This window comes from Cygnus olor, chromosome 2 (assembly GCF_009769625.2).
Source record: "Cygnus olor isolate bCygOlo1 chromosome 2, bCygOlo1.pri.v2, whole genome shotgun sequence".
Lineage (NCBI taxonomy): Eukaryota > Metazoa > Chordata > Aves > Anseriformes > Anatidae > Cygnus > Cygnus olor.
The window spans coordinates 123,646,377-123,661,679 of NC_049170.1; the positions used below are offsets into that span (position 1 = coordinate 123,646,377).

Consider the following 15,303-nt stretch of genomic DNA (forward strand, 5'->3'; position numbering starts at 1 on the left):
TCCAACAGACTGAAGAAAATGGGAACTAAAGGGTGCTTACCTAAGCCTGCACTTTACTGTGAACTGCTAAACTGATGTCCACTTAGCTGAGACTGTGTGACTCTAAACGGTGCCTGCTGTTTCAGCAGATCAGCAAAAATTATCTGAAATACAAAAATGTCCCATTTAGTCACACTAAGGCTGTCTCAGGGAAGCAAGAATAGAGAAGACAGGGAGGTTTCTCAAACACCTCAGTGAATAATCTGTGTCAAATTTGACCTAAAGGAATAAATCTTTCCTATACTAGCTGTGTCACCTAGCTAGTCTTTATGTCCTTTTGCTTTAATTTATATGTGTGTTTTACATAAATGATAACCCTTAACAGTGTTTGAACACCCACAATTTCTTTCCAGCCATTGTAATATTCCTCCAGCATTTCCCTTGCATTTTCTAGTTCCCAGATGATTTCTTTGTGGACTTATTTTATTTTATTTATTTTTTTTTCTGTAACTGCTTTAGAATCACAATACAGGCTGATATAAAATCCTTTAAAATAAAATATTGTGAGATAAAAACTTTTAGTTCTCATCCTTTCCTGAAACTGCCAATAATTTTTGTAAATAAGCTGTTCTGGCTACCCTGTGGTAATATCCTTACATTTTTCTTCCAGGGTTTCATTCCAGCAGTAGGCAGCTGTTGTCCAACTTTCATTTGAAATTGGATGCATTTCTGTTTTCCTCACAACATAGCATAACCATGGTCTAGCACTAGACATTATTCCACTGCATTTCTATCAACTACCAAACCTCAGTCAGGTTCGTATTCAAACTGTAGAAATACTGATTTGGAACTGAAAAAAAATAAAAATAAAAATAAAATAAATCTATAAGCCTGAGGTAAAAGCTGCCACACCCTGCTTAGTGATGGCAATAAGTGATGTATGGTCAGTCTCTGAGCATAGATGTCTTTACCATTGATTGTTAAGGTTAAAAAAAAATATAATAAGTTTTAATTCAAGGACTGAAACCAGTCACATTGAGTTTCTGTTGGTTCCTAAACCTGCTGACCCTCTGTACTGATTATTTCAACCAGTTCAGTAGGGCAAATTTCCCTTCATCATTTGGCATCCTGGGGAAACTGTGCATCCTGCACTTGTCAACTGGAACAGTCCCAGTGATGAAGGTCCTAGCTTTGAGGCTCTCTCTGCACACCTAAATAAAGGAGGTGAGGAGCAAACTCTAGCTGTTACAGGAAACTGGCACAGGCTGATGGATACCCACATCACTAGGGCCAGACCCCTCTTCAAGCAGAATGGCTTCACCCATCACCCAGTGCATTTAGCCTGTGTGTCCTCAAGCCCCTGGTGACCCTTGGATGTCACTATTGGTTTGTGTGTCTTTTGTCAATTTGCTAGACCTAAAATAATATGAGAGCTGTGGCATAGTCCGTCCACACAGTGTTGCATTAAGAAAATATTGAATTAAGAAAAACAGAGCTTGCTGAGAGATTGGGCTTCTGGAAGCACAAAGCCTTCCAGGTTGGTTTGAGAGGACTCCATAGCATGGAGGGAGCTAAACCTGGTGCAGTCCATATTGCCCTTTGGGAGAAACCGCTGGCATGAACTTTCTGCAGACTCTTCCCAAACTCTGTTTTGGAAGTAGCCAGCTGAAAAGGTTGAAGGCAGAGGCAGGGTGTGTACTAGCAACTAAACAATGTGCGCAGCCCGTGTGCAGGCTCATTCTCTGCCTTTTATCTACCTTTACCTGGAATTGTGATCTACCTTCTGGATCTACAGTGAATACATTTTTACTTCTTACTAGATTAACATCTTTCCCTTACAAAAAAAAAAAAAAAAAGTATTGAACTTTACACTAGCATTAGATCTGTTCTGTGACAGGTCTTCAGGTCCTGTGATCTATCATTTGCAAAATATCTTTGAACACGATGCAATAGGTGCCCTCCAGGCTGACTGCAGCCACTAGGACGTTCCCATCTGGCCTGCCGTCTTGTCCGTAGCAGATGGAGACCAGATGTTCAAGGAATTAAATTCATTGGGACAGCTGAACTTCCTGTGCCTTCACAGACCGGCACAGAGAGATGCACCCCACTACTGTGCCCATCACAGCCGGGGTGAGGACAAGAAGACTAATAACTGTTTCTGCCCGTGCCTTGATTTTTTCATTAGCATGCAATTTAAAATTTTTGTCTCCTGCCTTTCTGATTGAGCATCTGGAGACACAAGCAAGATATCCTGAGGCAGAGCACAAAGCACAACAACCCCTTGAGTGCCCTCTTGCCCCAGGTTAAAGCTCCTGATCCCACAGTACCTAGGGAGCAATGTATACAAACCTGCATTTAGCACAGGATGAGTGTGTGTAGCCACAACATGTAAACAGAAAGCTTACAGGATCCAAATCTATATATGGTCTTTCCTTACAATTTATTCTTATGTTGCTACCTTTCAAGTCCACTTGTCTTCTGCTAAGGAGTTGCTCATTTCCCCTAGGGATTTCTACAGCTGCTACAGCTGTTACCTTTCTCCTTGTTCTTGCCCCAGCTCTTATCCACTTACAAATGCTTGAAAAGTCATACAAATCTTTTACTTCCTTCTACCACTTCAAGCTTTTGGACATTGTGCTGATCCACAGAGTTTATCATGTACATAAAGGTCACTCCGCTCTTCGTGTATGTCAGCTATGCTTTTTGTAGTGTTTTTTTTTTTTTTTTTTCCTGCCTCTGGTCTCTTCTGTCATAGCATTTCAGCTTCTCAGACAGGTCCAGGTGTCAGCCATGTCCAAGTGTCATCCTCCCTCTCTATGTCCCATTTCAAATCTGGCACTTGCCTTGGCTTGGCAGTTTTCAGTCGCTCCTGTAAGAGTTGGTCCTGGAGACATTCAAGCTGAGGCACCCCAGCACCCTCCCAAGGCTGTGCCGGAGGGGCATGGTGCTGTGGCCAGGGATGAAGAGGCCAAGCCCATGAGCAGGACACAGCTGTCCCACAGGCTAGAGGTGGCCTCTGAGCCCTTCCGTGGTGTCTGCCTGATCTTTGTGCTGAAGCCCCAGCCATGGTTTCAGCTCCCAGCAGACTCGCAGCTGAGCACCCCAGGCTCAAAGGCTTCAGAAACAAAGGCTGAGGCAAGCTCTGGGGGTGCCTAATTGCCATTTCTATACATGCCCTAGTTGGGGTGAGTCTCTTGGTGAGTAAATCCAGCAAATGCTGGGCGTGGAGAGCTGTTTCTGATCCACAGGCCCTGCAGGCAGAGCAAACTGCAGCCAACCCTCCTTGCTGAAGGCACTCAGAGGAGGAGTTTGAGTGCATGTACCAGCAGGAAAGATACTCCCATGGTCCATCACAGAATCAGTATGGTGATGGACCAGCTGCAAAAAATAATAATAAAATTAAAATAAATTAAAATAAAATAAAATAAAATAAAATAAAATATACACTTTTTTTTCCAAAGGAAATGCTGCCAGAGTGTTAAGTGAGTGACACTGAGACCAGCAAAGCTTATTAGAAAGGTTGAGGGAATGTACTGCCTTAAGGGTTAAAAATTAAGTGGCTTTGGGGAGGACTCCCCCCCCATCCCACAGTCTTGTGCTGTGGTTTCACCAGTGCCACCCAGATCAGCCGCTGGCACCAATGGAGCCACCACCATTTGTGCCAGTTTCCTGGTGGGAGTGATTGATTAGAGCTGGTTGAGCTTGCTCTGTCCAAAGCAAGTGTGGAGCACATTTGCCCTGACTCAGTCAATTAACTTTATCAGAGAATCAGAATCAACATCATGAATATGATAACAACGTGTTACAGGCTCTGTGCTTCTCACTGTGCCTGGTCTCACACTACCAGTATAATCCTGGAGTTACCACTAAAAATGGTGCCCAAATCTTGTAATGTGTGGGCACTTAGGTCCAGATTCATCCCATGCATGAGCAGAAGTTTAGTGAGCTTACTGCAGTTATACTCCTCTGCACCATGGGCTTCATCTGATATGCAGGAGTAATTACCAAAGCCTAAAGCTTTGTGTTTGAATCTGTGTTATCTTTCAGGGGGCTGGTTTTGTTTTGTTTTATTTCAGGAGAGCAACACACAGAAACTACCCTAATAAGTGGGAGAATCCTGAATGAAATCATTTGGTATAGTGCTAGAAGGGAGGCCAAATTTAGAAAAGCAAAATTTGGACCAAGAGACGAGATAACCAAAATCCCAGAGGACAAACCTGAAGTATGTCCTGTTATGCAGAACATGGACCCCCAGGGTGACTTGGGTTTACCAGAGCTGAGAGTCAGTTCTGCAGCCTCCGTCTCCCATACTCCTGCCATTATGCTGGGAAATCCTTGCATAGTTTCCTATGGCCACAATTAGAGACAGGGAAAATCCCATGTCTAAAAAATGTGCCTTAGGGGGCCTCTGGCAGCTCAAATAAGCATTCCTCCAAGTCTGATGGGCAGCCAGACTGGTATAAAGCTGACCTCAGTGAAGTCACCTTGCAGGCCATAACACAACGCTGCTTGTTTGGTTCCTGATCCAGCTACCGATGAAGTCAAAACACATATTGACCAGTACATTAAACATGGTTTCTTTCCTGTGTTAACCTGGTCTGATGCTATATGTAGAGGCATGTACAGGGCCAGCAATGTGAAAAGGCTGCCTATGCCCTTTCCCTGACAATACTTCACTAGCTCACAAGTCCCCAGCTGCAGTCCTACACATTCTGTAAATCAGGCGCACCTCGCCTTGCCTCAAGCTACATCATTTGTTTTCATGCCCGTTTGAACTCAGCTAAATCAAGCTGTTGTCCAAACGGATGGTCAACCAGAGAAGTTGGACCGTAATGAAGTAAATCAGTCTGAAATATGTTCTGATCTTCCTGCAAAGTTGCCTCTTCAAAGATGACAGTCACCTTGGTGGATTCAGCCTGCAGGTCCATGGAGCCCCTTGCCTCCAGCAGTCCTCTCCTGGAATAATCAAATAACTCTGCAAAGGAAACATCGGTAAGTCTCTGTGACAGCCTAAGCAGGGGCTAAGGACGCTAAATGCTTTTGTCAGCCCTCAAGCATTGGCTGGTCACACGTTCTTACTCTCAGAAAGGAAGCTGGGTGTAAACTTCGTAGTACCTGAGCTCTTCTTGGTAGCTGAGGCTGTGTTACAAAATACTCTGAAAGACAAAGCTCCTCAAAATGCTGAACTGTGTTTTTTTGTTTGTTTGTTTGTTTTTTAACCTATGGATATCATTTGGCCTCTGTCCTTACCCCATGAAGGTTCCTGGCTGAGCTGTGGCAGCTGGTGTGCCAGCACAGGGTCTGAATAAAGGACTCACTGAGCTACCAGCACAACGTGCAGCAACACCAAGGCAGCTGTAAGTCACCCCTGACTGGCAGAGCTCAGCAGTTGGCCATCTCAGGAGCATGGCAGGGTCCCTGCCTCACCTGCTCGTGCCTCCCTCTTTTTCTTTCTCTTGCTATTGTGGTCGCAGTGGGGTTGGGTCCCCTAGTTTGCATCAGAAGCCCTCTGCCCACACACAATCCATGACAGGAGTGGGACTGTAGCTGGCAGCATCTTCATCTCTGGATCGAATTGCAAGTTCAAATCCCATTGCGATGGTTTGGCTCAAAAATATCATGCGCTTGTGTCACAGTGCTAATCAGAACTAGGCACTGTTACAAGGAGCTTTCCTCCTGGTCATGATCTCTGCTGTTATTAAAGGATCTTGTCACTTTTAAAACAGTGCTGTTTCATCTCATAATGAAGCAAGGCCATATGGTATATGAAGCAAGAACACAAGGAAGCAAGACAGCAAGAAAGCAAAAGCAAGCAAGAAAGAGAAAGAGGGAAAGAGACACAGAAAGAAAATGAGAGACAGAAAGACAGAGGGAGAGAGAACAGTCACATACCGATGAGATATGCTGCTTCCTCTTTTTTGTTATGTGCCATTTCCCCAGATCCACCCTGTAGCCATAATCACTGCATTGTACTATAGTGAAGGCAAATAAAAAGAGTACCTGGGAGAAAAAATGTGATCTAAAAAAGGGAAAAGTTCCCCTGTCTTGTAATACGTGCAATTCTGGGCAGTGTAGCCGTGAAACATGAGCTGAGATATCTCTGTTTCAGTGAACATGCTATGTTTTAGAGGATGTTGCTCTTGTAGCTTCTAAACTTCATGATATAAACAGCAAACCTAATTCTGAATAAAGCACCTACCACACCTGATTACCATAACCAGGAGCACACACCTTTAAATCAAAAGTCAGTTGAGTTGGAAAAGGTTTAAGTTTTTTCAATAAATTATTTTTTATAATGACTATAAAAGTTATATAGTACACAGAGACTTGCTAGAGGTAGATACTTTACTGTACCTGAATTGCTGGGAATACTTCCTGAGACATAAAGCTGACAATCAGACAGCTGAGTGTGTTTGAAAAACATCGTCTACCAAGAGATTAAAGTATGAATTTAGTAAAGTAATCCAGGAAGGAAATCCTTTGTTCTCCCTTGTTACTTTTCTTGGCAACTGAAGTGGTGTAATGGGAAATGAGCTTACAATTTAATTTAAAAGCAGTTGAAATATAGAAAGTCTGAAAACAAAATAATTTTCTCTGTTAAATATATGGATTTTGACTCTTACTGAACTATATTTCAACACATTTTTGTATTTTATGCCCCTGATAAGTTATTAAACATATAAAATTACCTTATTTATAGAGTATAACAGAGTTGCTAGCAATAGTGCCTGTATTTTTCAATATAGCAACTACTTAGATGTGCGTAGATTCTAGATGAAATTTTAATTACAAGGGGAAGAAGAGAATTGCCAGGAATAAAAGAGGTTTGTTAATCTCTGAAGAAGGGAACAAAAGGAGTGATGATTCTAAATCAGCAAATGTATCAAACTGCATTTTTTTAAAGAAAAATAAAGCACAGTTAGAAAAGAAATCCTTGTACTTAAAGGTCATAAGGAAGGTTAAGGGGGAGAAAACTAAGTATGTGAAACTGAGCATATCTCTGTGATGTGCAGCATGGGGAGTAAAGGGAATTCACTAATGAACTTATCCAAACTACTGACAATTATTTTAAAGTGTTTCTGGAGAATTAGTGAGCTCTAAGAGGTCTGAAAAGAAAGGGGAACACGTTACCGGTCTTTAAAAGTGGCAGGGGAAGAGGAAGAGAAAGAGTGAACCTGTCATCTACCATCTGCTAAGCCTAACTTCAGACTGCAGTAATATAGCGGAAAAAATATTAAAAGGTAAAAATCCTAAGCACTTAGGGGAGAATGGATCCACAACCAATAAACAGCATGGATTTATAAAGAAGGGAAGAAAGGCACACGCAAGCATTTTTTTTCTTCCTATAATTGCAAAGTCGTGACTGAAGGGAATACAGTAGGTGTAATATACGTGTCTACCAACATATAGATTTGGATGTATGGGCCTCAGTAAATAAAATAAGATCTAGCAGTGTGACAAAAAAAAAAAAAAAATCCAATGTAATTTTTGGGCTTCTAACACAGAGGCATCCTGTCATGTACCTGGGAAGTGATACATGTCTCTCTCAGTATACAATACTGATGAGATAGCACTTGACTACTGCTTTCAGATTTAAGTACTTTCAGTACCAATAAAGGTGAACTGGAAGGAGTTCAAGAAGCGTGGAAGGAAAAGGAAATGCCTATTGGCAATGAAATATTAACTGAAAATAAACATCTATAGCTTGGCCAAATAATAGTGGGAAGAGTAAGCTCAGTGCCACGTTCATTACAGTGGAAAGTTTCTAATAAAAAGAAAGTAGGGTTGAGTGTAAGCATGAAAGATAGACAGAGAGTAAATACTAACTGTACATGGCCAGCACTCTGGCCTCTGTTCCTGCTGAGACCCATCCAGACATTTCTTGTGGGTGTTTGAAAGGGACAGAGAGAATAAGGACTTGCTCTGAGAGCTAGAAACAAGAGTGGAGTGATTAGATGGAGCTGTGTCAGGAATAATTCAGGCTGAAGGAGATAAATAAGCATTGTAGGTAGCTCTTTCAGTCCAGGGAATTGTTTGCTAAGCAGAGCAGGTAACCCTGCTTTGGCCAAAGTGGATGTGCATATCCATGGGGAGCCATAGGAACTAGGAAGGGAATGGCTTAGAGGTGGTTGTCTGGAGAAAGGAAAGAAAAGAAAGGGAAAAAGAGGGTGGGGAGGGAAAGTGAGACAGAAATGAAGGAAGGAAGGAAGGAAGGAAGGAAGGAAGGAAGGAAGGAAGGAAGGAAGGAAAGAAGGAAATAGAGAGAGAGAGAAAGAAAAAGAAAGAGAGAAAGAGAGAAAGAGAGAAAGAGAGAAAGAGAGAAAGAAAGAAAGAAAGAAAGAAAGAAAAAGAAAGGAAGGAAGGAAGGAAGGAAGGAAGGAAGGAAGGAAGGAAGGAAGGAAGGAAGGAAGGAAGGAAGGAAGGAAGGAAGGAAGAAAAAAAGGAAAAAAAAAAAAGGAAAAAAAAAAAAAGATTGGGAATGGCCAGAGTCTCAAAGTTCCCAAAACCAAAGCAAAGCACACTGAATCGTGTGATCTTCTAATCGTTCTCCTTAAACCTCAGGTAACGCTTCAGTGCTCGTGCACCCTGATCTGTCCCTGACCCTGGAACGCCATCGGGCTCTTCCAGCCAAAGTCCATTTTAAGTGCATATACTTCCCGAAGTGTGACTATGTAAATACATTAATAAAACCTCTTGAGAGCCTCTTGACTCTTACCCAAGCTCATCCCTTAGCCCCTCGGCTTCAGCTTCAAAAGTACACCAGAGGCATGACCATTCCCTTCCCCGTGCTTCCTGCGTGCATTTTCGGCCGGCTTCCCCCACCTCTACATTTCCAGGTCACTTTCGGCGTCTCCAGCCCCTTCATTCCCGGCCCGAGACGAGCCGTGCCGGGGCTCAGTGCACTTCTCCCGCTGCCCAGGAGATGGTGCTGTGGATTTTGGATCGGGAGAGCCACGGCGGGGGCCGGGGCCGGGGCCGGGGGCTGGCGGCCCGCAGCCCCGCTCCGTGCGGGAAGGGGTCGGGTGGAGGCTGGAGGCCTCGCCGGGGACCCCCAGGTGCCACCGGTGCCCCTGCAGCCCCGCAGACTTTTCCCTCGTCCCCCAAGGGCCACGGGAGGGGAGGATGCTGTCCTCTGAGCAGCATTTCGCAGCCCCTCGCCACCCAAATTTCTCTGCCGGCCCCCCCCCCCCCTCGCTGTAGTCCCAAAGATGGGACACCGGAGGCCGGTTTGTACGGAGAGCTTCGCCTCCTTCTCCTCCTGTGGGCTGCGTGGTCCCTGGGAATAAATAAAAATAGAAGAAAATAGCAATAATAATAAAAACTTCCCAACCTGGGAATTCACCGGGGAGAGATTCCTCTGGGGAGGTTTGTACTAGGAGAGGATGCAATGGAGGTGGCTTTATTTTTTCTGTTTTAACCTTTCTCCTCTCCACCCTGAACTTAACCAAAGTTTGCCAACGGGTGAAGAAAACACGCAGACGGCCGCGGCGAGGGCAAGCTCTCCCCGACCGCCGGCTCGGCTGTGCCCTGCTGTAGGGGGCTCGGAGTGCCGGGGGCAGGAGAGGATGCAGGAAGGAGCCGTCGGGATAAAATCCACATTCAGGTCCCGGGAACCCTTACGCAAAGTGTCCTTATCCCGGGAGGCTTTTCAGCACGCGGCAAGCCCAGCCCTGGGAGAGAGGGAAAGGAGTTTTAACTTCTCTCCCGGGTGGGGAGCAGCAAAACAAAATGACTCTCGAGTGGAGCTTGGAAAAAGAGCAGTGGAAAAAGAGCAGCCGATGTGCTGCCCGCTCTCAGCCCTGCCCCGGGACCCTCCGGCCTTCCCCGGGCCGGGGTCTCCCGGTACAAGGGCCAAGTTCAAGTTTACAGCTGCCTGCGGCTACCGTCCGGCCGCCTTCGCTGGGGGCTGCGGGCTGCTCCTTTCCCCAAATAACGCCCGAGGCGGAGCTCAGGGGGCTGCGGTACAATTAAAGCAGGTAACGAGACGCCGGGCAGATGTGTTTTCATTGCGCTGTAAGATAAACGCGGTGTTAAATGCCTGACAACTTCCCAGAAGCAATCAGCAAAAGTTTACGAGTGCATAAACCTCAAAGACCATTCCTCGGTATTTTTATAAGCCCCGCATTTAAAGCTTCTATAAATTCTTCTGCCTGCTTCCAAACTAAAGTTCCCGGAGACTACAAAACAGCCACTTCTCACGGGAGGGTGCCCGGGGGAGGGGGAGAGGCAGATCGCAACCGGCGGGGCTCCCTTTTTGTCTCCCCTTTCCACCTCCCCCCCCCCCCAAAAAAAAACAAACTAAAGTTTGCCAGAAAGTTGGGACATTAAAGCACGGCGGGGCACAGGCGGGATGACCGGGGTGCAGCAAAGTTTCAAGAGCAGGGGGCAGACTCAGAAAGAGGGGGAGAAGAACGGCTGCAGAGAAATAAAAGAAAGAGCGAGGCAAACGAGCGGCCGGGCAGAGATCCGCGCACAGCCGATGGGTGGACAAGGATGAGCTTGGAGACGAAGAGGGGGGAAAATTGCAGGAGAAGAGAGCAAATATGGGTGAACACAGACGAGGACAAGGGGAGGCGGCCAAGCCCCCCGAGAGGTGGCTGTGCCGCCCCTGTCCCCCCGCCCCGACGGCGCGGCCCCCTCGGTGCTTGCGGAGGGGGAGCACTCGAGGTCCCCAAAGTTTAAGGCAAAAGGAGGGAGGGGGGCAGCATTAGTGAGGGAAGGATGGAGCTGGAGACCTCTGTCTCCGAAGGAATAAGCTGCGAGAACCTTCCCCCAAGCATCAGATCAGAATAAGGCTATCCGTCATCCTCAAGTGACCACAGGAGTTTCGCAAGTTGGATGTTAAACAGATTTTAAAAATAAAATAAAATAAAAATAATAATAAAAAAAAACACTATTGCGGTTATAAAGCCCTTTGTTTATGATCCCAGGGAAAAATGAAGTCGCTAATTGGCAAACAATAAAGGTAAAATGCCTTCGGATTAATAATGATGGAGGTTAACGGTGTGGCATCCCCCGGAAAGGGGGAGGGGAGCGAGGCGCTTGGACGGCGACCAGGGACAAGTGCGGCAGCCAAAGGGGGCTGGGGGGCTGGGGAGGGGGGGACAGAGCCCCTCTTCGCAGGGCTCGGCTTGTGTGTTCGTGTCTGATCCCGAGGCACGAGGTGACGGAGGGCCGTATTGTAGTCGTGCCCTTGCTGGATGAAATCTCAGTCAATTACTTTGAAATCCGCAGCTTGGCTTCTTTTCATTCTTTCCAGGTGAAAATTCAAACGTTTGCTGTTGTCGCCTGGTCCTTTCTTTCCCGAAACAAGGCACCCAACTGTTCTGATATTACCATTCAAAAACAGGTTCTGTGGCAAACCTCATTTGTGAATCTATTACAGAGATTAATAGATTATTTCTCCTTTTTCAACTAATTCTCAGTGGGGAAATTTAACCATATGGTAAGGAGAGAATTAGAATTTCATCACATTAGAGCAAAATGTAATGAAAAGAGTCCAACACCTGGGGCCAACTCTGAAAGACACAATTAAAAGGTTTTTAATGAAACCGGAGAAACCCCAAATTTCATAGCCTTCAGTAATTCTGCCACATAAGAATGATTTGCCGCAAGTGTTGGGAAATATTGTTTTTACTGATGTCAGGAGGCTGAAAACCCCGCCGCGAAATGCTAGGTGCTTTCAGAGCGCTGACAATGAAGCGGGGAGGGAGCTGCTGGCGTCTGGCGGTGGAGGAGCAGCGGGACAAAATTCACGCAAGCCCTTTGGGCTGCCGCTTCGGAGGGGAGGGCCGGGCGGCTCGGCACAGCCCCGGGGAGCCGGAGCCCCGGGACCCGAGGGGAACCGGACCGGGGCCGCCCCTCGCCCTGGCACCGGCAGCCCCGGCGGGGGAGAGGAGCGGGGTGCCCCGGGGAGGGATGGAGGGATGGATGGAGGGATGGATGGAGGGATGGATGTAGAGATGGAGGGATGGATGGAAGGATGGATGTAGGGATGGAGGGTGCTGCCAAGAGTTGGTCCACGGCACCAAAAAGTTGCGCCGGTTTTGCCCTTTCTCACCCCTCCCGTCCCCCCCAGCTCGGTTCATTTTCAAGGTAACTGACGGGGCTTTATATTTTTATAGGGACACGGGGGATAATCAGTCTAAAGCGGCAATCTGCTACTCGAAAGCGGCTGAGGGGAGGAGGAGGGGAACCTCCTCGCAGTTTGGTCTCCATTTGCTGGGGAGGGGGGGGGGGGGGGGAAGAGGGCTGGCGACCATTCGCCTCCCACGGAAGCAAGGTGGACGCTGGCGGTGGGCAGGAGCGGGCACCTCGGCTCGGGTTGGTCCGGGGACTTTAAATCCTTCTTTTTTTTTTTTTTTTTTTTTTAAGTATTTTTCCCAGGAGATCCTTTTCGAGAAGAGGGGAAGGGGTGGGAGGGGGCTAGAAGTGAATGTAAATGCAGGGGTGGGTGGGCTGGGGTGGGGGGAGAGGGTGTCACTCCTGACTCGGCGGCTAAGTTAGCAGAAGTCTGCTGGCAGCACTCGGGAGGGGAAGTGTTCAAGCGGGCTTTTTTTCTGCAGTGCAGGGCTGTAATTTGCTGAAGGAGGCAAAGAACATCCTTCGATCTAAGTAGGGCTTTTAGTGTGCTCATTGATGAGTGAAAGTCGCCACACATGTCAAGCTAAAGGCAGTTGTTGGGTTACTAACAGGACACAACGTCTTGCAAACATATGCGTTAAGCTGTGTATACAGATGGCAGGGAGAATAATGGAGCAGGCGCCTCTTATAAAGCTCTAGCTGCTGCCTGTCTTCAGACCTGGGAAATGAAACTATTCAGACTCAGGGCCAGATAGCGCCTGGGATTGTTTGTTACCGTTTTAATCCTATTAATTAAAACGTTAACCTGATTGGGTAGAAAGCTCTGTCCCAACAGGCGAGTCTTCTTCATAATAACCTACTCTCAGAGATAATGATGTAAAAGACTCCCCCGTCTGCGGCGGCTGCTGGTTGATGGCTCCGGAAATCTCTTGAAGGTGAATCCAAGCAAGATAAACGGTGGAAGCGGCTCCGCTGGCAGCGCACAATGCCCCAGCGCGGCGCCTGCTGAGGGCGAGCCGGAGCCGGGGACGGAGCCGGAGCCGGGGCCGAAGCCGGAGCCGGGGACGAAGCCGGAGCCGGGGACGAAGCCGGAGCGGCGGCGGCGGCAGCAGCGGCGGCGGCGGCGCCGGGCAGGGCGCAGCCCCGGCGGGAGCCGGGAGCCCGGCAGCGGCAGCAGGACGCCCGCTCGCCGCCCGCCGCGGCGCGGAGGAGCCTTGGAGGAGCGGGCCGGGAGCTGAGGGGGGCGGCGGCGGCGCCGATGGAGCGGGCGCTGGGGCTGCCCGCCGAAGAGGACCTCTTCCACAAGAGCCTGGCCGCCTCGGCCAAGCGCATGGAGTCCGCCTTCCGCTCGCCCCCGGGGCTCGACCTGTCGCACCCCCGCGACCGCCAGCCCTCGCCGCTCGCCTGCTACGAGGCGGCCGAGCCCGAGGCGCTGCTGCAGCCCGGCGGAGGAGGAGGCGGCGGCGGTGGAGGCGGCGGCGGGGGGGACCCGCTGGGGCTGCCGCCGGGCTCCGTGTGCGTCAAGTACGGCGAGAGCGCCAGCCGCAGCTCGGTGGCCGAGAGCAGCGGCGGCGAGCAGAGCCCCGACGACGACAGCGACGGCCGCTGCGAGCTGCTGCTGCGCGGCCCCGGGGGGGACCCCCGCGACGCCTCGCCGGCGGTCGGCGGCGGCGGGGGCAGCGGCGGCGGCGGCGGCGGCGGTGTGGGGCCGAAGGCGGCCGAGGGGGGCTGCTCCAACAGCCACGGGCACGGCGGCAGCAAGAAGTCCAAGGAGCAGAAGGCGCTGCGCCTCAACATCAACGCGCGGGAGCGGCGGCGGATGCACGACCTGAACGACGCGCTGGACGAGCTGCGGGCCGTCATCCCCTACGCGCACAGCCCCTCGGTGCGGAAGCTGTCCAAGATCGCCACGCTGCTCCTGGCCAAGAACTACATCCTCATGCAGGCGCAGGCCCTGGAGGAGATGCGGCGCCTCGTGGCTTATCTCAACCAGGGCCAGGCCATCTCCGCCGCCTCCCTGCCCAGCTCCGCCGCGGCGGCGGCGGCGGCGGCGGCCGCGCTGCACCCCGCCCTCGGCGCCTACGAGCAGGCGGCCGGCTACCCCTTCAGCGCCGGGCTGCCCCCCGCCACCTCCTGCCCGGAGAAATGTGCCATTTTCAACAGCGTCTCCTCCAGCCTCTGCAAACAGTGCACGGAGAAGCCTTAAGCCGCGCCGCCGCCGCCGCCTCCCCGCCTCCGGTAGCCGGGCAGCGGTGGCAACCGGGGGGCTGCGGCCGGGCCGGGGGGCGAGGGGGCGGCGGAGGGACTGCGAGCCGCCAGGGCCCCCCCGCCTGCCCCCCGGGCCGGCGGCTTTTTGGGGACGGCGACGGGCCCCGGCGGGGAGGGGGCGAGGGGCCGGGGCGGGCGGAGGGGCGGCGGGGAGGGGGCTTCAGCCTCGGGGGTGCCGGCGGGGTTTCCCTGGAGGTGCGACCCGCACAAAGGAGAGGCTGAGAGGCGGCAGGCCGGGAGGGCTGGAGCCGCGGAGAGGGATGGAGAAAGCCCCCCCCCCCATCCCCCGGGACCCCGGCCCCGCCGCCCCTCCGCCCGCCCGGGGCGCCGAGGTCCCGGGGCCGGTCCCGGGGCAGGAGCCGGCAGCGGAGGTGGATGGATGGGACAAATCAGAGAGGGCACTCGAGCATAGATTTTTTTTTTTAATTATTATTAGCAGTATTATGATTATTCTGAGCCAGGAAACGAACAAACTTGAAATGTAAACTTATTATTTAAGCGACTCGCAGAAACAAAGAGACTGGACCACTGCTATGGAAGACTTTGTATTTTTTATCGTCTCTAAACTTTGATCCTGTGAAAATGCGCAAAGTTTTGGTGAGAGTGATTTAAAAAAAAAATAATCGAGAGAGTTAAAAGAAAAAAAAAACGGCAAAAAAATAACCGATCCGAACCCCTCCTCCGTGTGGCCGAAAGTATCGCATTTTTCAAAGAAATATTTACGTGCACCTTGTTTCTTTCCACTTCGCAATGATGTATAAACAAGACATGATATTTATTTGTTATTCTTTAATTGACCCTCCCACGCCAACAGTATTTCTCACGTGTTAAGGTCACGGGTCTTCTGTGCAGTTACTTTAAAATGCTTCTAAGATTCTGTTTATGGATTAACTTAAACTGTGTGCCAAGTGTTTTAAAACGTTTATTTGCCAACGCCGTATAGCCAGAAATGTTGATGTATCCGAGCTGCTT

At 49.7% G+C, this 15,303-nt stretch overlaps 1 protein-coding gene across 1 annotated transcript; it reads left to right on the top strand.

The window, feature by feature from the left end:
• Window positions 1-13,276: 13,276 nt before the first annotated feature.
• Window positions 13,277-14,300, top strand: BHLHE22 (basic helix-loop-helix family member e22). Its single transcript, XM_040548979.1, has one exon. It carries the CDS (start codon window positions 13,322-13,324, stop codon window positions 14,267-14,269), a length of 948 nt encoding a protein of 315 aa, XP_040404913.1. The 5' UTR covers window positions 13,277-13,321; the 3' UTR covers window positions 14,270-14,300.
• Window positions 14,301-15,303: the final 1,003 nt, after the last annotated feature.